This window comes from Gouania willdenowi, chromosome 12, assembly GCF_900634775.1.
Source record: "Gouania willdenowi chromosome 12, fGouWil2.1, whole genome shotgun sequence".
Lineage (NCBI taxonomy): Eukaryota > Metazoa > Chordata > Actinopteri > Blenniiformes > Gobiesocidae > Gouania > Gouania willdenowi.
Window position 1 is genome coordinate 16,440,636 of NC_041055.1, and position 21,702 is coordinate 16,462,337.

Here is a 21,702-nt window from a genome sequence, read left to right on the forward strand (position 1 = left end):
AATTACACTAAAGTGAGTACTTGTAATTAGTTATTTTCACCTCTGGCAATTAATGACACTGTTAATTATAACATCCACTGATTATTGATGGAAAACCTTAATGATGTGGGGTATGGGGGCGAGGCAGGGGGTGATGTTTAATCAGATTACTGAGTGAATGTGACAGAGGCAGGGGGAGGACTAAGGGGAGGGGAGGGGAAGGGTGGGGGTGCCGGCGGTGACCCGGTGGGGGGTTTGAGCTGGAGATGCGCACGCTCCCACGTAGGACAGAGCAGCAGTGTCAGACACACAGCAGCAGACGTGGGATTCCCCAAATTTCCTTCTGGACAGAAGATTACGCACCAGGTTATGCTTCAAGATATTGAGAAAAACAGAGATACGTGTTGGATTTACCTCTGAAGCGCTTTGATTGGCGCCTTTGCAACTTTCAGATCAACCTTTTCACCCCCCCACCCCCCCACTATTTTACGCATCTTGCAGAAGTTGAATCCAACTTTTACGCACCATGGAAAGATTCCAGTGAAGCAGCCTGGGAGGGCGCAGACAGAGGATGATGTGACCCTGCGTAACTCCACAGACCACCTCCATCGCCCCCTTCTCCTCACACGCGTTCTCTCACACATACACGCGCGCGCGCACACACATACACACACGTGAAGCCGAGCGGAGCTGCGTGCCCGAGCCTCCTGCCAACATGACTGCGTCCAGTGGTTTGCCGGATACTTGTCAGCTGGGTTTGCGGAGCCGCATGGAGCCGGATCTGTGGAAGTAGGACTGGGTCCAGGCTGTCTGGGGGATTGGGCTCTTGGTAAGTCGCTGCGGTGAAGCCACCAGAGGCCACGATGTACGGCACTGTGGCCGCTTTCATTCACTGCTGCTGCGTCCTGCTGCTGGCCCGGGCAGACCAGTGGAGGCTCAAGGACTCAGCCAACTGCGAGTTACACAGGAAAGTAAGTTTCCACCGACTGTCACGGAATGTACATGTAGATACTCTGCAGTTTATAGAGTTGGTCAACATTCTATATGGACCACAGTAGGAAAATGATTTGATGTAAAGCCTGAAACCATTCAAAATCAATTTATGAACCTTATTTTTTTTATTTGTTTATTTTTTTTTTTAAATTCATTCAATCATATAATTTAACAAGTTTTCTCAATTTAGTTTATGTGAGAGATTTATTTTCACTTTTTTTTTTTTTTTTTTTTTTTTTTGGGGGGGATAAAAACAAACACGTCAACAATCTGTTGGACAATAACTACAAAAAACAGCAAGTGAGAACAATAATGTCTTTTATTTTTCAAGTTAAAACATTTTTTTGGGGGTTAAATTCAGAGAGAAGAAAGGTTTGTCTTCTTTTTCCATCTTGTTTTGACTGACTGTGTTTGTGCATCAGTGGTAAATATATATATATAAAAATGATAAACATGTTTTGTTGTTCAAGAGATAATAGTGATTAACACATTTTAATGGGTGCTGTCAGCTGGGATTGGTTCTAGTAAACCTTGTGCAGAATTAAAAAAAAAAAAAAAAAGTATGAAATGTAGTTTACAACCACTAAGAATAATCCCTTAATGATGTAAAACGACTTTGAGTCTCCAAAAAAGCACTATATAAGATTAATATTGTATTTATTATTATTATCATTATCATTCATCCAAGTCCACCAAAAATCTAAAGTTTTAATAAACTTTATGAGCTCAGGTTCAGCTATAGAGGAATAATCCTGCAATTTGTCTCATTATTCCAAGATTACATTACATAGTATTTCTGATTGTGATTCTGATTAGAGAGTATTATATATATATATACCCTACAAGCTTTAAACAGCAGTGGTACTGACAAATCTAAATGTGTTTGTTTGACTAATTGATGAATCCCTAATTGCTTTAGATCATCTTTGTGTATTGAGGAAGTGTTGTCAGCAGGTCTAACACATACAGATCTGTGTATGTATTGCGTATCTGTAAAACTCACACTTTGCCAAACTTCCTTTACAGTTTTCCTCGATTGTTAACACACATTTTCTGAAAGCGTACCTTACACTCTCAGAACTCTACACACAAATCCAAAATAACACACGCTGTGGGCAAAACCCCTCAATTCTCCTGCAAAATGAAACTTTACATTCAAAATAATGTAAATTTTTTTTTTTTTTCTCAAAATGGTATTTTGTTTTCAAATGACACACACGAACCATCATTCGAATAGACATTTATAAGAACCAGTTGAACACTGTTGTGCTCAATGCAAAACATTATGATGAATGGAAAACAGATCTTCTCCATTCATCAGAATGGCTTGGGCATTTTTTTTGTTCAGTGTTACACTAACTACAGACAGATTGTAAAATATTTGAGAATATTGTTTTCATACTCAGAACACACAAATAGACGATCAAATTTATTTAATTTTTCCCACAAAAACACTTTTCTCTGTACACCCCAACTAACACAAACTTGCACATACAAAACAAAATAATGAACTGTATACATTTACAGTTAAAAAAAAACAAAAAACTATGCTGCACCCTCTCTTCTATTTCGGTCTGGCCACAGCACCTCATTTACATCGCAAGCAATGTTGGTTCTGGCTCATGGTGCATTAGTTACTGTACGTGTTGTGGTCGTTGTGTCTCAAGCACCAGTAATTGTGTGTAAAAAAAAAAAAACTGTAATAATGTGTTTCCTTGATCCTTCTCTATACCTGCAGCACAACAGAAGTAGCTACACAGTCACTAGTATGTGTTTTCATTGTTTGGCACTTTGGTTCTAAGTGCTCCTTTAATAAGTCATTATCAGTCTATTAGCAGTCAGACTAATAAACAGAGGCTCACAGCTGCATGTAATGTACTGTGGATGGTATCCAACAAATAAGTGTGAACACCAGTATATATTTGCACAGTGTCAGAAAATGATGTTTCCTTTGGTGCTTTTGTTCTCAAGTAGTGGTCCGGGACCCAGATGTGGGTCGTTCACCTGTTTTCAGGGGGTCACAAACATGTGGGCTGAAAATTGAATAAGATCTCTTATTTTGGAAGGGATTTATTTATTGTTGTAGCTCAGTTTATTCTATTAACAATTGTTGCAATAAATGCAGTAATTTGGAAATTAGTTTTTACAAAGCACAATGTTTTAAAGTATTTCTAATTAAAGTTAATCAAAATGATTTTTATTAAGTCGGGCTAAATACTTTTGAATTTGGTCACTGGTGGTAGAAGCGGTGCATGTAACAAAGTGTCCTTGGGCAAGGCACTTAACTCTAAGGTGTGTGAATCTGAGAGTGTGGCTGATATTGTTAGTAGTGGTGTCCTGATCCGATATCGGATATTGGTCGGATATTAGCCTGAAAACGAATATCGGATTCAAATTTCCGGATTTTCCGATTTTTTTTTTAAAATTTTTTAAAATTTTTATTTAATCTTATTATTTTATAAAATAATTTTGTATTTATTTTGTTCAATTGTAGAATATTAGGTTCAAGGTTAAACTTATGTAACCAATTAGTTAATAATAAATGGGTCAGTTTTTCTCATACCTACTGTTGCTGACTATTGTTCTCTGGTTGAGTGACATCACTTGATCAAGCCTTTTTTAACATTCCACACTACAAAATAAGTAATTATTATTTTTTATTAAAGAAAAGAGAGCGGGAGAGGGAGAAAAAAAAATTATGATTCATGCTGATATCGGATCAATATCGGTATCGGCCGATACGCCATGCTGCAACATCAGTATCATATTGGAAATGAAAAAGTTGTATAGGGACATCCCTAATTGTTAATGGGAAAAAAGCCCCATACGTATAAATCAAGTCCATTTACCATTTACAAATAAATAATGATGGTGGGTGGGGCCCAAAGCCCCACCAGTTGAAGACTTTTCTTAACATCTGTGTTTGGTCTTTTCACTTTTTGGACTCTTAATTGAATCAAAATGGCTTAAATTATCTGAAACCCTTCTAATTTCCTCTGAATGTTCCTCTCTGTTCTCAGCAAACTGACCTGAACTCCTTCCTGTGGACCATAAAACGAGACCCACCCTCATATTTCTATGGTACAATCCACGTTCCCTACACACGAGTCTGGGACTTCATTCCTGAAAACTCCAAACAGGCCTTCCAGGAGAGCAACATTGTCTTTTTTGAGCTGGATCTGACGGACCCTTACACCATCTCTGCACTGACGAGCTGCCAGCTGCTTCCTCAGGGCGAGAACCTACAAGACGTCCTGCCCAGAGACATCTACCGGAGACTAAAAAGGCACCTTGAGTATGTAAAACTCATGATGCCTTCCTGGATGACCCCGGACCAAAGGGGAAAAGGACTCTATGCGGACTATCTCTTCAATGCCATTGCTGGGAACTGGGAGAGGAAGAGACCAGTTTGGGTGATGCTTATGGTGAACTCGCTCACCGAAGCAGACATAAAGACACGAGGCGTGCCGGTGCTGGACCTTTACCTCGCCCAGGAGGCGGAGAGGATGAGGAAGAGAACTGGTGCTGTTGAAAAGGTGGAGGAACAATGTCACCCCCTCAATGGTCTCAACTTCTCACAGGTGAGTCTGGAACTTTAGCGAATTAGCTCCACTGGATTGGCTGATTGACTGTTACACATGACCTTTTTATTGGCTAATTTAGTTTTTTAATTTCTTCCTTGTTTTAAAAGTTGAATGACAATGACCTACTCTATTTACCATTTGTCCTTTATGCATATTTTAATGCATTCATTTATTTCATTATGGCAGGTTATAAGACACATCTTCAATCCTCCAGTGCCGTTCATTTGCACACAGATGTATTTATATTCCTAATGGAAACTAGAGATAGACCGATATGGATATTTTAGGGCCGATGCCGATTTTTTTTCCCATCAGCCTTCGCCGATGACCAATACGGACTGCTGATTTTCTTGAGCCGATATTTGGAGCCGATACTACTTTTGCTTCCTCAATTTACATCAGAAAAATTACACAATCATGATAACAAATGGTACGAGTCTCAATTTGAAAAAAAGGAACATTTATTGAAATTAACAAAGGTGAGGTAGAACGACAACAAGTCAAAAATATTTAACAAATATTAAAAACAGGTGATGTAGAACAAGAACAAGTACAAAATATTTCTGGTCTCTGTAAATAATGCAGATCGGCGAACGCAGCAGCCTGCATCAACCGATACACATAAAAAAACGCAAAAATCGGCAGATAATATTGGCCGGCCGATGTATCGTCTAGAAAACACAGCTTTTGATTGTTTGGTTTTCTATCACTTTATTAACTTTAAAATGATGTGCTGATTCAGTGTTTAGCATAACTAGTTAGGGGTTTTTATTGCGTACAACCTTCTGGCAATAGTAACATTTACATTTTTTTTAGTAACAATACAAAGGATTGCACTCAAAAATGGAAGTGAAGAAAGTTAGCATTTTGGCAGATGTAAATAATGCGGATTGGCGAATGCAGCATCCTGCATCGACCAATGCCGATACACGTAAAAAACGCAAAAAACGGCCGATAACATCGGCCGGCCGATGTATCGGTCTATCACTAATGGAAACCAAGGTGATTCAATAATATGGAGTAAGGTTGCATCGTTTACTGATACTAGAAATATAGCGCAATATCACACCGTTAAAAAACAAACAATACAATGTGTTTTCAGTATTGACCCTTTATGATTGACAGTGTTTTAATCAGAGTGACTAAAGGCTGCACATCAGTAGCTGCGTTTTCAATTTCTCTTGGAAAAGCGCAAAATCTAAATAGCGCAATAAAAACTGGTAATGGACACGCCTGAATTTAAAAAAAAAAAAAAAACACTCAAATATTACTAAAACGTGTTTACACTTTCATGAGGTTTTTCAGACGTTTTGCAATGGAAACACTTTTTTTCCACAATCACACGTCACAGGACGTGACGTACCTGGTCACATGACTACTTCTCCCCGAGAAAACATGGCGCAGTACGTGTAAAAAGAACACTGAGACATTTCTTAGCATTATACAAAAAAAAAATTACTGCCACATTAGTTAAGTATCCTGTCGAATAGTTTTAGGTTTTGCCATGGTATTGTTTCAGTATCGGTACCAAGATACTTTTGGCAGGCATCGTATCCAGGTCATAATTTTGGTGTCGTGACAACACTAATATGGAGTAATTTACATGCAAATACAAATGTCATAGCTTAGACTTTAACCAAACATAGTTTTACATGAGTAGGGATTGTTTGAAACACTAAAGGAAGCTTCTGTTTTCTACAAGAAATTCCTTTAGATGATTTTATGATGCGTCATTAATTTTCCATCGAGGTACACAGGAGGGTCAGCATTTCATAATTACAGCTTGATTGCTTGGCAGGAATCAGCAATAGAACAGATTGAAATGAATTATGTGTAACTCCGAGTCCTATCCAAGAAAAGCACAGTTTGAACATCACAGGCCTAATTTTGATGATGTGCAGATTTGCTTTTGATTTTTTTTTTAGGGTGTGGTTAGATGTAACTTTGCTCTTATGACAGGTGGGGATTGCCAACATGTGTACTGTTTTAGCTCAATTTATGGGTGACTGTGGGGTCATCCTCTGATCAAGAGGTTGGAGGTTCAATCCCAGGGCTATACCTGTCTATGTGTGTAAGTGTTCTTGGGCTAGACACTGAACCCTAAGTTGCGACTGGTGTGTGGTGTCTGGATATTGGCCGACATGTCTGCGGTGTAAACGTATCTCAACGAATCTGAGCACTAACGTGTCTTCTAAGCAGAGGTTGAGACATTTCAAATCTACTGAACTTGATCTGCGTTATAAAGATCATTACCTAAATGTGGGAATAAAGCTAACCTGGCAAGAGCCAGATTGCCCTCCCTCTAACTTGAGTTCTCCACATCGATCTGGGTCTGTGTCTGGTGACTCCTTTCGCAACCAGGGATGGACATGAACAGAATGCTAGAAGCTGATAGGGCGAAGCCCCTGTCCACCATGATTTGTTTTAGCCAATCACACGGTAACAAATGATGTCATCATCGACATGCGCCGAAGAGACGCTGCTACAACAACAAGGCTCCGCTGGTGAAAACTTTCTCTTGGGATAGTAATGCTGCAGTCATTATGTTGTTGAGTGAATTTTGCCGTTTTTGTAACACATGTATGCGAGTTAAGAGCACGTTAACCATCCTCCTGCGTCGACATCTTTCTATTTTGATTCGGAGCTATGCTATCCCCGCAACTGCGCATGCGGCAGTTTTCATTCGGTGCTTCTGCTTTCGTCACACCCGGGATGTCCCGCCCTAAACCACGACACTGCCTCATGATTGGTTCTAACCTATTCGATTTGGATTCAAAAGGCAAAGGCGGGAAGAGTACGAGGCAAGGTTAGAACAAAGTAGCGCGCTCAAGAAATGATTATAGAGCTGTTTGAAGAGTGATGGAGACTCGCACAGAGCAGGTGAAGGATAGCAATGAGAAGAGAAACAGACTTTAAGCAGAGAAGCTGCTCTTCATCAATAACTTAAATATACTTTGTGTTTTCATTAGAGAACACATTTAATTTGACTATCTTTCAGCAGCTCAGTCAGTTATAGGCATGTACATTATTATTTAATGTATACATGAGTTAAACATTTTATTTAGTATTTTATTTTATATTTTGCATTGTTTATTTTTAATGTGTTCATTCTTTGAAGCGTTAATGTTAAATTATGCAATTGTAATGTCTTGTTTGTCCACAGTCACAGCCATTAATGTAATGGTGCTAATACTTGGCATAATCATTTATTTCAGTGTTTTGGGTTTTTTTTCAGCCTTCGTTTCCTCGTCTTTGGTTTCGGCCGACAATTTATGTATTAATGTTTGGTTTCCATATGACGAAATTATAGTTTAGTTTCTATTGGTCAATAAAAATATAAATATATATGATATAGTTTTGTTCAACATGTGTTTTTTAAAAAGCAGTCATAGTCCAGTTATTATCACTTAAACACATAAAGTCAATGAAAACTATGACAGAAACTTTTAGTCAACAAAATTAACATTGTTTTAATACAATTGCACTGACATCAATCTTGCCGCCTTGTGTCATGTGAACAGGGGCGATGCCAGACATTTTCTTTTGCAGGTGCTATGGGGTTGTACTTATGTTTTTAGTCTACAATTTGTTTTATTTATGTATTTATTCATTTTCAAATGATAGATAAATTCTAGTAGTCTAACATAAAAAAATCTCAATAAACCACAGAATTTTTGTGGGGGGTGCAATGGGTGTCCTAGGGGTGTCCTAGGGGTAGCTTCAGCACCCACTCGCCCCTGCCTGGCGCCGTCCATGCATGTGAACCCAAAAGACCAAACCATTGCAATGCCCCGGGTATGTTTGCAGGAACAAAAACCAATACGTACACTAATTTTAGTGCCAACGACAGACGTCAAATGCGGTGGTGCTACTTGATGCAGCTGGTGGATTTTTGCTTTACTTTCAATAGACCTACCCCGGGTAGAATAATTGCTTTAATCCCCTGTAATACACCAGCTGTGTGCAATATGTGTAGTACCAATGTCGAAGAGCAGACGTACATGTTTCTTTTTTTTTTTTTGCAACAGAGGCTGTTTCTCCTCTTTTTTTCCTCCACAGTTGAGGGTGGTGTGGTGTTAATAATCAGCTGTATAAACACTGACTCGCTTGCTACTCCACGTCCTTTGTTATTTAGGAAAAATGGATCGTAATGACTCAAGGCTTGAAATTGCCTAAAAAGGCACCTTGTTCCTCAGACTAGCGCACTTATGTCTCCCTGTCTGCCCGGCTGTCTGTCAGACGGTGCCCCTCGGTGACCCTTTCAGCATTACAAACATGTCTCAAAGGCAGCACTCACTATTAAATCATGTTGCATATTATTGAGGAATTTTTCCTCTCGCTGCCGAAGAGTTTAAAGGATTACATCTGACCATTTAGCCTAACACGCACAAGTGTAAAGTGTTGTTATTGTAGAGAAGGCCTTGTTGGCCTCTTGGACTACTGAGTGTCAGTGCAAACCACCCAGCTGCACTTTTATCACTGTTCTCTAGTGGAAGAAAGGAGGTAATAATGCCAGCAATCACATATTGAAGATTTCATCACTCAGACGCAAAATGTAACTAAAGAAACGACACCTGCATGCAGTGGCAGTAAAATAGGAATTTGTTTCTCTAGGAAGTTGTGAAATTCTGCACATTTTTGCTTTAAGCATTAATATTCCAAGTTCCAGGGTACACATTAACTCTCCCTATTTAGATGACATTACTGGCTATTAAAAATCGTACCAAACATGGTCATAAAACACGATTTTCTGCAATTATTCTTCTTTTCTTGTCCTGTCTTGTACTGTCCTGTTAAGTTCAGGGAGTGTTTAAGAAGTGCAGTCCACATGTTTGCATGTTTCATGAAACAAAGTTAATTAGTCACAGAATTGTTTGCTTTATTGTTGTAATCTGTGCTTTAAAATTTACATATATTTAAAGTTGAAATAAATCTGAAATTGTTTATTATGAAACAGATACATTTATTGCTTGTGTCAATAAATCGCAATCACAATATTGTGGAAAAATGATCGCAATTAGACTATTTTCCAAAATTGTTCAGCCCTATTTAATAGTCAACTATACTGTTAATAATTTTACATGTATATGCTTCAGATGATTACGTCACAATTACGTTAGCCGCACTGCTAGACCCTTTTAAAACACACTTCACATGAAGCTCTGCATTTATTTACAACCACATGATACTATGATGATACTACATGATTACTATTTGATCTGTTACATGTAGCGAGAGCTTTTTAACATGATTATAGGTGGAATTGGACATATTTTTCTGTTTGTCAAACTTTCTAAACATTCAATCATCCATTTTCCTGTCTAAAATACCATGTAAATGCGTAATATTGCCCCAAAACATGCATACAGTATGAGGCACAGGATGAAAAATAAAAACGGGCCAGATTGCTTTCTTGTCAGATTGATTTTTCCGTTTTAGAACGTGAATTCCATTTTTTCCGCCCATTTTCCGCAATCACAGAAAATCCGAGGCGTTATAATTCTTACACCTCTCCGTCGAAAAATTTCTGTGTTTTATAAAACTTTGTGAATTCCATTAAAATGGCTCCATCTGTTATGTGTCATTTATTCATAGTCTAGATTTAGTCAGAATAAAAGTTAACATACCAATGATGACAAAGTGATGGAAATCAACACCAGAAGTCTGTTTCCTTGGGCCAAACACAGAACTTTCCCACTGGAAGATTATCACCTCGCATGGCCGACAAGCCATTAGCTTAATCATTGGATAGTTTTTTTGTAGTTTAATCAGGAAAAAACATCTTCTTTTGCTGTTGCGTGGACTGACTGAGGTGCAACCCGTCCCTTAGAAAATTCTCCAGAGCTGCCAGAAGGCTCAGCAACTGACCTGAGAGTGTCCCCGAAACAACCCCTATCCAGATACCGCACCGACACATGCAGACAGCGCGGCACTCCATAATTTCCACATGCTTTTTCAATCTAATCAACAGCAGCTCCACGGATGCCTTCACCATGCTGGTAAAAGCCCGCCAGCTAAATATTGCTGCAAACCTCTTTCTCTTTTGGCGTCTTTGTTGTGTGTTTGAAAAGGGCAATTTCAATATAAGCCTTTTAGATCTACTCAACTGTAACCGGCCCAGATAGAGAGTGAGGAGTGACATCTACCCGTGCCAAAACAGCACTGCCGCCTAAGATACTATTCTTGAGTAAAAGAAATGTTTAATCAGTTGAAGCGTAGAGGGAAAGACTTGTATTTTTTCAATAGTCTTCGTTTTCACTGGCCATTTGATTCTGGTCTGGAACGACACAATTAAAATATTTCCTTCACTGAACAGTGAAAAGTTTCCTCTTCATGTCTTCCTTGGGAAAAACCAAGAACGCATTTCTATCTACCCACTTATTTCCCGCAGCTCGGATGTTTGTATTTATGGATACAGATAGATTTTGTGGGGATTTCTTGCTGTGGTGAATACAGACATCTTCTTCCCTATTGAAGCATAAACACAAACCCTTTGTACAGCTGATTGGATGAGCACATAGCGGACTGGATCCCTGTCTTTGTTTCTGATTTCCACACTGGAAAATTGGAGTGTTTTTTTTGAGGAGGGGGATTGTGAACTGAAATCTTGTCCTGAAGAAGTCTGAGGGAAATAAACCTTGCAATCATGCCTCATTTTATAACCTATAGAAGAAAAAAAAAAAAACTGTTTCAATGCTTCTTTTTAGATGTGGTTAGTCTTACATTATTTGATATCTTGGCAGACACATCATGAACTTTTGAAAGGCAATTCAGACAGTGGATCCAAGCCCGAAATCAATGTGAATAACGTTTAGCCGTGTATTGTATGTTGAACTTGTACGTTACGGACAGCAAACATGGGAAAAAAAATTGTCACTCTTTAAAAGGGACCGTAAGAAAAAAAAAAAAACCTTGAGAACTACTGTTCTAAACCAAGTTCTACAAAAAAAACAAAAAACTATAAGAAATGTTATAAAGCAAAGGAGTGGGAGATGTTTTATTAGCCAAAGTAAACAACTTAATAAAGCTGATAGAGTTTTATCCCAGACATCAAAACATTCAACAAGTCTATGTTGCAAATTCAGCCCCCGAAAACAACGTTTTTCTTCCACTCACAAGAGGCTATTGATAGGGATTAAGTCCATTTATCTCATTATTTCTAACCACAATTAATTATATATGCTTTTGTGTGTAATCTGGCTAAGCATGGCTGTTCTTATTCTTGCTCGGAGTGCCATTTCCTTTGATGAGCGGACCCGGGCCTGCCCATTACACTAAGTGAGCTTGTTGAGGACAACAATGGTTGCATGAACTCCAGCATTCTGTGACACTGCTGTTGGAAACCCATTGGGATGTTCCTGTCCTCAGAAGAGCAGAACTGCTAATGGAAGTGTTTTTTCCTCCTATCACTGGGAGTAATGGTGCGTGGTGAGGTATTGAATACAGGCCTCAGCTCACGTCTATGAGAGCAGAGAAGGAATGTTTGAAGTACATTCATTTCATTCATGACCAAGAAAACAAGGAGAGTTGAGCTCAATAGAAGGGCTATTAAGAAATGAAGGGATGACTCCATCTTTCTTTCATATCTCAATGTGAGCCTGAGACAACCGTTTAACTCTTGTGTTTGGGGTTTTCTCTTGACTAGAGGTTTAATTAGTGCGAAACAAAACCAATGTTTATAAATTGAAAATGTGGTTAAAAGGTTTTTCATGCCAATGAGAAAACTCAGCTCCGGTTATACTTTCTTTCTCCTTCATCTATCGCCATTGTTTACCTCTTCGGTAGTCCCTCTAGATTAGTAAAATAATCAACAAGCACAACAGTAACTGTCAAAAATGTTGTATTTTATAAGAGCATCTTAGTTCTTCTTGCATCTGACAGTTTTTTTGGTGGATTGTCGTCATAAAGATTTAAAGGTCCCATATCATGCTATTTTTCAGCCATCTCCATTTGTTCTTAGAACCCCAAAAACATAGTATTTGAGGTTTTTTTTTTTCCAGAGTTTTATCCTCTGAGAAGTCACTTTCTGAGCAACTCTACACAAACAGGCTGATTTGTGGCCCTACTTATGCATATTCATGAGTGGGCGTGTCTATAGACGGGACACTGACTTCCTCCTCCCCGCACGGTGACGTAGGGCCAGAGGACGGCCCGCCCTCCTCCCACCCACTCTGTAGCCGAGCTCATGCTGCTGTATGAACATGAGACAGAGCGTGTGGGCGGGGCGTACATACATAGCACTGCGCCGATGACGCTGAAATGCTCACCTTCGTGGGCGTGTCTGTTTACATGTTAATCATGACAGACAGCTTCCTGGAGGCGAGGCTTCTCCAAATTTGTCATCAAAGTGAGAACGCATCATTAAATTGGAGCGAGGTGTTTGGGCTATACCTGCAGTAAGAAAGGAGCAAAAAAACACTCTAACGATTGAGGAAATCAATGAAAAAAACACTTTGGGCATGTGTATGAAGCCCAAATAGCACTTTTATGATGTTTAAAGCACAGAAAAGTCAATTTAGCTTAACATGGGCCCTTTAAGAGAGGCCTCCAATGGTTGCTCACTTTTTATCAAGCCTCCTTGGCTGAAATGTTTGTTGGTTTAGTTAACTGCCTTTTCACACCTCTTTAAAATCAGAAATATTATTTACAAACTCGTTTGAGTTGCAAAGAAGCTGCATCTTCATTCACCAAGTGCAGCAAGTGGCTGACTGGGGGTCTACACAGCATAGAGGCACAGCCAAGATGGAGCTCTGCATGTGTTGAGGCCAATTTAAAACTGACTTTAGTGGACTACCTCTATAGTTGTTTATTTTTCCTCTCAATATGTATATGGTACTGTATTTGTCTTTATTTCAACAAAGATAACTCATTTAACATCTTGCCTACGTCATACTGCTATTGTTTTAGTCTTAGGAGAAAATGTCAAGTAGATATATAATATGCTGATGATTATTAGTCAACAAAATAATACTGATTATATCATCCTCTTTGTTTTGCTGAATGGTTATTGTAAAATATCGGCATTACTGATTATCCACTCACTAACTTAACTCTGTTTAACTACTCGTTTGGTGTAACATAGTGGGACGAGCCAGTTTTTTTTTTTTTTTTTTTTTTTTTTGGTAATTGTGTTGTCTATTCCTCAAAAATAGCTTGTTCCAAAATATTTAGTCTTAACATACTAACAGCTGCCAAATATGTCGGTTATGTAAACTCTATTAAAAATGTAAGTACGTAATGCAGACAGTACAATGGCCATTCTCATTTTCCAGCCCAGCCGGGTTGAGGCTTTGGCAAGCCGCCACTGATTTCCAAAGAGTTCATCCAAAAAGGAAAATCTCTTTCAATGCCCTTCGTAATGAGATTAGTTAGAAAACTGGGAAGGTTATTAACGAGTGCGTGTTTGTGTCTTTTGAATTGGGAGAAAACAAACCAAATGAAGCCCGTCTAAAGAAAAAAGTTCATAAAAGAAGCCTTAGCTACTCCAATTAGTGATTTTTTTTGTTTTTTTGTAGTTTTTATAGTATAAAACGATGGTTAGTAAAAGGAAGTGGTAAACCTGGAAAGAGTCTTTATTGAACTGGGACTGAGCCAGAAAAAAGTGGTATGTGATGTATTTTTTACACACATGCAAAACATCTAATATAAAACATAATATATGTTTTGAATATGTGACGTATAGGCGTTGTTAAAGGTTTTTCTTTACATTAGGACAGTCAAGGACACATTGATGTGTCTGCTTGCCTTTAACATGCTGTTTATAGTTCCATTGTCAGATTTCCAACTTGTGCTGCAGCCTGTTTGGTGTCACTGGTTTTATGTCACGCTGAGGTGCTTGATTTCATTCTAAATGTTGACCAAACAGTCCCATATTAGATGTCTGGTATTTCCTTAGAAACTATCTGTCCATCTGCCCGGATACGTGACACCGCAGACAGCGACAAGTGGCTCCTGTGGCTTTCCTATAACGCCTTTGTTCATCCAAAAACACCACTGTTAAACCACTGTTGTGTTTTTCTCTTTGGACAAACAACAGAATCCATTCATTGAAGCAAAAGAAGGTTTTTCTGCAGACATTTGAAAACTAAGGATGCTGAAAAAGTGAATACGAGGCAGCTGTGACGAAGTTTGAGGATATTTTTCTTTTTTTGTTTATCACAGTAGTATTGAGGGGTGGGAACCTCTGGGTACCTCACGATACGATACGCGATACAAAGCTCACGATAACGATTATCTCATGATATGACGATACTGCGATTATTGATATATTGGTCAGAAATCAAACATTAAATAGAAAAAGTGTCCTATGAACAGTGACACTATTTTAGTGCAACATTTCTGTAAATAAGTGTCAACATATCAATGTAAAGTATCTCCAATAGTGCTTTCTGTAAACAAAAAATAGGGTCGTTCTTACCAGTGACACCATAATAGTGCAATATTCCAGTAAACAATATATTGGTTCCTTCAACAAACAGTGATAACATTTCTGTGAAGACGTAACAGCACATTTTAGTAAAAAAGCAGAAAAAGTTTAGAAAAAATTTAAAATAAAATAAATAAAAATCGATACTTAGCACGAGCATATTGATAATCGATCGTGCGGAAAAATATTGCGATATATTGCCGTATCGAGATATCGTCACACTCCTAGTAGTAATCTTTGTCTCCTGAAAGATAAATAATTTATTTTTCATACAAAAATAGCTTTCCTGCTGCCATATGAATATGTGGAACAGTTTGTGTTGGTGTTTTCTTTTACTGAAAGCAGATTCAGCTGAATAATGTCCACTGTGAGCTAAGAAAAGAGCGTACATCCCTCAAAGCTTGCTAATACAGAGTTTGACTTATTTGAAGGACCGCCACGGGCTCTTCCTGGTTGTGTAACTCAAGCATGTGCTGCTCAAAACGGGGATTTCATTCTTTGTCTTTTTGACTTAACACAACATCATGAACATTAGATGCAAGCTCAGGATCAATCTTATGCCAACATTGCGCTGCAATTGTGCAAATATTTCAAAAAAAAAAAACCTTGGTAGATTATGCAAAGTTAAGCCTGAGAGCTTTAGAAACCTATTCCAAAGAAAACCTGCAGAAAATACCTCTGAACAATTCCATGGGTGTATCAGACAAGCTAAACCACATCTTGGAGAAAATCCAATAATAATGATTGTGGTAATTATGGTGTAATTTACCTAAAGTCTAATTTTATTGAAATTCTTTTATTCTGTGCAAAACCAAATGAAGGGTGGTGCTTTTTTTTGGCCAATATCACAAAGTAAACACTTACAATTATTACATTGAATTTATTTTATCTAATCAAAGATTTAATGACATGACTCCAGGGAAGAAAAAGCTGACCGTGCAGTTTGAAATATCAGACATCTCTTTGATTCAGCATGCAGTTTTCCACTCTCTGCTCCAACATCAGATCACATCTACTGCGAGGAACATTGGCAATTCATTTGTGACGCTGTTGACTCGCAGTGCACCGACAACTTAGTTTGAATAAGAAGAGCTCAGCACCTACAAATGACTTTAACACAAACTAACAGCGCCGTCTCCATAATTAAAGCAAATGGGAGTTATACATAAGGGCTTTAAGGGTCATTACAATGCTAATGTGTACTTGTTTATGGGGCTCATCACTTGCTTCATTGTTGTGTAAGACCCGGCGATCATTGTCTTTTTTGAGCTATGGCCAATCTGCATTCAGTTAGCACGTTAGCATGTGAGTGACCTCAATTCTCTAAATATAATACAGTTTACCACAAAGATTTTCTAAATAAATACGGGGAAATCTCTACACTATTTTTGCTTAAGAATAAGTGTTTGAAGTAATAGTTTAAAATTGTTTCATTGTTAATATATATTTATAACTTTTTGCTTTATTTTGACAATCAAATGAAAGATTTCTTCGTTTAACCTTCTCATTAGATTAAGTGAAAAAATAAATTTTTTATTTTATATCTCTGAAAGATAATAAATAGAAAAAGTGTCCTATGTACAGTGACACTATTTTAGTGCAACATTTCTGTAAATAAGTGTCAACATATCAATGTAAACAAATAAGTGTCTCCAATAGTGCTTTCTGTAAACAAAAAATAGGATCTTTCTTACCAGTGACACCATTATAGTGCAATATTCCAGTAAACAATATATTGGTTCCTTCAACAAACAGTGACAACATTTCTGTGAAGACCTATCTGCAATAAATTAAAAAAAATTAAAAAATCGATACTTAGGACGAGCATATCGATAATCGATCGTGCGGAAAAATATTGTGATATATTGCCGCATCGAGATATCGTCACACTCCTATTAGAAATTATTTACAAAATAATTATCCTCTCTATGCATTTTACCTTAAGCTAATTTCAGTTTAAATCACTTAAAGGAATTTTCTAATTTGATATAAAATAAAAAAAAAATACATCAACAAATTAAAAAGATTAATAACTCCAGTTAAACTAGTAAGTACGAAAGTGTGAAACCTTTTTAATGCAATGATTTTGTCACATTTCTTTTACTGCATTTAATGCTGGTAACAAGCCAACACTTTGACTCTGAAATCCCTTGAATTTCTGCAGAGCAGGCCATCAAAGTCATAAATAGGAAAATAAAACACAGTATTACTATTGTCGTTTCGTGTCAGTTTTGGAAATGCGATTGTGTGTGCTAAATGTAAATTTGCTTTTTAAAGTCATTCATGGCTCTTCACCTCCACTGTCTATTGTTCACTTGACGTACAAAGTGCCAGAACAACAAGGACTTCCTCTTGTTGGCAGTACTGCATCTTGTTGTGTAAAACCACTTTTGAGCCATCAGCTTTCTCATACATAGTCATAACAGACTGGAGCAAACTCCCAACTGAACTAAAGGCCACCACTAATTGTAGAGGTTTTTCCCATAGACAGACAAAAAAAATTAAATCTTGAGAATCCAAGCCTGCCAGCATTGACTCTTCCTCTTCCTTTTTAAGTGTATATGTTGAATGTTTGTGACCTCTTTTAAGTGTGATCCTTTTTTTAAATTTTGTGTCGCTTTTATTTTTATTTCTCCTTTGTCTGCTAAGACTGCAGATGGAAATGAGCGAGAACGCCCTAATCCAGTGAAATATTCTGTGTTTAACTTTTTCCGTGCATGGTCCGTACCAAACTAACTAATATACTAAACTAAACATTTGAGTACATTGAAGGGCGGATTAGCTAAGATCTGAAATTAAGGGTAGTAAACCTAAATCCTTTGGTGGCGCTGTTTCCTCACCTGCTGTGGGGAATTCATCAACATTGCGGCACATAAAGGTGCGCATATAGACGTGGTTGAGACCGCCCCATTTAAATGAAGGTGGAGAGGTGAGTGCACAGAAGCACAAAACGACATTTGAAGAAGTTCAATTGGAGGCTAACCCCTAAACATTTAATAATATAGAAAGCAAAATAAACAAATAAAAATGTTTGTTAAAAAAAACAAACAAAAAAACAACAACTTTAAAACCTCATGTTGTTTTTTCCCCCTAATTTAATGTGGGTACTCCGTCAGTTCTTCGTCTGTAACTTTGCTCTTAACAGACCATGAAAAACAGGCAGATTTGGACAGAAACCGTCCTATTGATCTGTTGATGTCATTGATCTGAGTTATCGCAGCGACACAGGCTGTCAATCATTCGATCGGCACCATTTGAAGATGATCCACTGATCATCATCCAGCAGGTCTGAGCTCCAGTGCAACGCTTGTCACGCGCACTCTCATTTGTGAGCATTGTGCCGTCACTGCGTAAATTGCGGAGCTGATTCTGGCCTGATGCCATCAACACGACACAAGAGTTTGACGGTCAAAACATGGCGAGAAAGACACAGGAGCTCCCTGGAGTGGTGCGTCCGGAGCGACATCCGTGGAGCTCCGTGCACAGCGTCCTCTCTGCACCACAGCCACACCAGACTCCACACGCGCTGCCACCTATAGCTAACTTGAGAAAATGGGTAGCACTTAACTTGAAGTTTTATTCACAAAGCTGACATTAGGCTGTCATTATTATGACACCTGTCATTAGCATGAACGAGGTGTCATTAAGTGTAGTTTGTTACCCTAAACCTTCATTATCCTAACTAGCGGTGTGCCAAAATATCGATACGATGATATATTGCAAAATCTTGTCTTGCCGTACGTTATCAATATACTGCCGTCAAATATCGATATTTAAAAAAAAAAAATTTATACTGCAACATACAAGACATGACAAACAATGTATATATATATACTGTATATATATGAAACAGAGATAATGCAGTACATACACAATACACTGAGACAATAAGTGAGGAGTGGATATTGAAATGGATTCAGTGCAGTCAGTAAATTCTGAACTTCTTCAGTGACACATATCGTAATGTACCGTGGATGATTTTTTTTTTGCAATGTATTGATTATTGCAGAATCGCTGCATCTTGATATTCTCGTTATCATGGACAAAATATCAGGACAGTATCGTATCGCAAGGTACCTGGCGATACCCAGCCCTGCTAACCCTAACCCCACTAGATCCCTCCACCTAACCAAAAAAATGCCAACATAGCTCCAAAGGTGTCATAATTTAACAAAAGGTGTCATAGCCTTCACGACACCTTATTCAGGCTAATGACAGATAATGAAAGCATAATGTCAGCTTTTTGTATTAAACTTTAAATAAAATGTGACCAGAAAATGTCCTGGATCATCTCAGCACAGCCACAACTCAGCAATTATTCAAAGTTTCATATATTTCTTTGCCAAAAAATTACACCTGTGAGAAAATATTTCCCATAAACAGACCGGCTGGTGTCCTGGTGCAGCCAGAACAACCTGGAGCTCAACGATTTAAAGACAGTGGAGATGATAGCAGACTTCAGGAAGAGCCCACCCCCCTCACCCTGGGAGACTCTGTGGAGTACTTCTGCTTCATGGGGACCTTCATCACCCAGGACCTCAAGTGGGAGCTGAACATCAGCTCCCTCATCAAAAAAGCTCAGCAGAGGATGTACTTCCTGCGGCAGCTGAAGAAGTTCAGTCTTCCAACAAAGATGATGGTGAACTTCTACAGCTCCATCATCCAGTCCATCCTCTGCTCCTCCATCACCACCTGGTACGCTGCAGCTACAGCCAAGGACAGACTGCAGCGTATCATCCACTCTGCAGAGAAGATCATCGGCTGCAATCTGCCCTCCCTCCAGGACCATGCAGGAAAGAATGTGGCGACCCCTCCCACCCCGGTCAGAAACTGTTTCAAACTCTCCTCTCCGGAAGGCGGTTTCAGTCCATCAGGACCAGAACCTCCAGACACAAAAACAGCTTCTTTCTCTCTGACATCAGCCTCATGAACACAGCCCCAGTCCTCCAATAACCCCCTCAGCTCCCCTACCACCATCACCACCTCCATAAAGACAATACTACCTGCAGCACTTGTATCCCTCACCCTTATGTCTTCTTCTTCTTCTTCTTCCTCTTCCTCTTCCTCTTCCTCTTCCTCTTCCTCTTCCTCCTCCTTCTTCTCCTCCTTCTTCTCCTCCTCCTCCTCCTCCTCAACTATGCCTGGCAAATACAATCCATTCTGATAATGTGGTTTGTATACCTTTCTATGTAACCTTATTGGTAGGACTGATTGATAATAGGAAGAACTCAAAGACAATGGTCTAATTAGTGACAGCTGGGAGACACAGGTGAAATGAGTAGCACTAATTAGCAGAGCTGGAAGCAGGAGCTGTGAGATGATAATGCAGAATATCACAGTCATGATAAATCAAACTGGCAAACAGGGTGTGTTGCTGTAGAGGGAATATTGTGCCTATTTGATGTATAGACTGGGCATGTCTGTTCCAGGAGCCCCCGTCTGAAAATGAATGGAATCTGTCTAGAGTGGTTCTACAGCACCGCAAAGAGACAGACTTTTTGTGTGCCGTGTGCTTAAACAGTAACTAAACCCCAACAATGCTTTTTTTTCTGCTTGTGTTTGAGGTAGTGTTGTGGATTGATCTGAGCACAGCTCATGACATTTTAGTCAAAGTATTTGAATTTGGCTTATTTTGTTGTAAAACTATAAGAGTGATGGCCCTGTATGGGTTGAAACCACCACTATGTGGATTCTGGAAACTGTGGTGAGTTGGTTGGATTGGGAAAATAGTGAATAGAGCTAAAGTGACTATTGAATAGGTAGGTAGTAGTGCTGTAGTCAACCAAGGAGATGGTTGGTCGATCAGGACTATGGCACGCGTAGCGGAGAAGTAATGGGCAGGTGCAGTGGGGCGACCATGGCTCAGGTGGTAGTGGGTCGTCTTCTGATCGAGAGGTTGGGGGTTCGATCCCAGTACCTGACTATGTGTCGAAGTGTCCTTGGGCAAGACACTGAACCCTAAGTTGCTCCCAATGGTCGACTAGCGCCTTGCATGGCAGTCCTGTCCCACTGGTGTGTGAATGTGAGAGTGATTGGGTGAATGAGCTGATGTGTAAAGCGCTTTGAGACTGCTTCAGTGTGGTGATAAAGCACTATATAAAATCAAGTCCATTTACCATTACCATTTACGAGGAGAAAGAAAAAGACACGTATTTTGTTTTGGCTTTTTGTGGTGCCGATTTGCTTTCAAACACAGACCATTTATGATATCAACACAGGTCCAACAGACATTAGGTATTTGTATCCGTGCCTGATCTGATACCGAGAATTAAAACCAATTTTTTTCTCATACAATTGACATATTTAGGTTTGTTTTTAGTGGTAAGCCTGCTTTTATTAATAAACTGTTCATATCAACATCAGATTAATTCATTCCCTCTCTGCTCTCCGCTTTGAACACTTTTTTTTTTTTTTTTTTTGCAGCCAGCACTCACGTACACTGCTGTTGCTGGACATAGAATCATGTTTAGACAATAAATAAATTATATTTGATATTTAATCCTTTAAACCTTTATGTGCATAACTGCATTGAAACTGATACGATTGCTGGTCGACCAATGAAAATCTTGGTCGACCAATAAGTCGACTAAACGAAAGTTGGCAGCCCAAGTAGTTATCATAGCAAAGATTGTTCTTTGGAGGTTTTATAGTATAGACTGGGCATGTCTGTTCCAGGAGCCCTGCCCATAATCATCCTTTTTTCCTCCATAGTGGTAGGTC

At 38.8% G+C, this 21,702-nt stretch overlaps 1 protein-coding gene across 2 annotated transcripts in view; it reads left to right on the forward strand.

Moving 5' to 3' along the window:
• Positions 1–287: 287 nt before the first annotated feature.
• trabd2a (TraB domain containing 2A) overlaps positions 288–21,702 on the forward strand; it is a 76,462-nt gene continuing 55,047 nt past the window's right edge. For both annotated transcript variants that reach the window (XM_028462923.1, XM_028462924.1), the window contains exons 1-2: positions 288–950; positions 3,993–4,553. In XM_028462923.1, the coding sequence (XP_028318724.1) occupies positions 843–950; positions 3,993–4,553 (669 nt within the window). In that variant the 5' untranslated portion in view covers positions 288–842. The remainder of the gene's footprint in view (positions 951–3,992; positions 4,554–21,702) is intronic.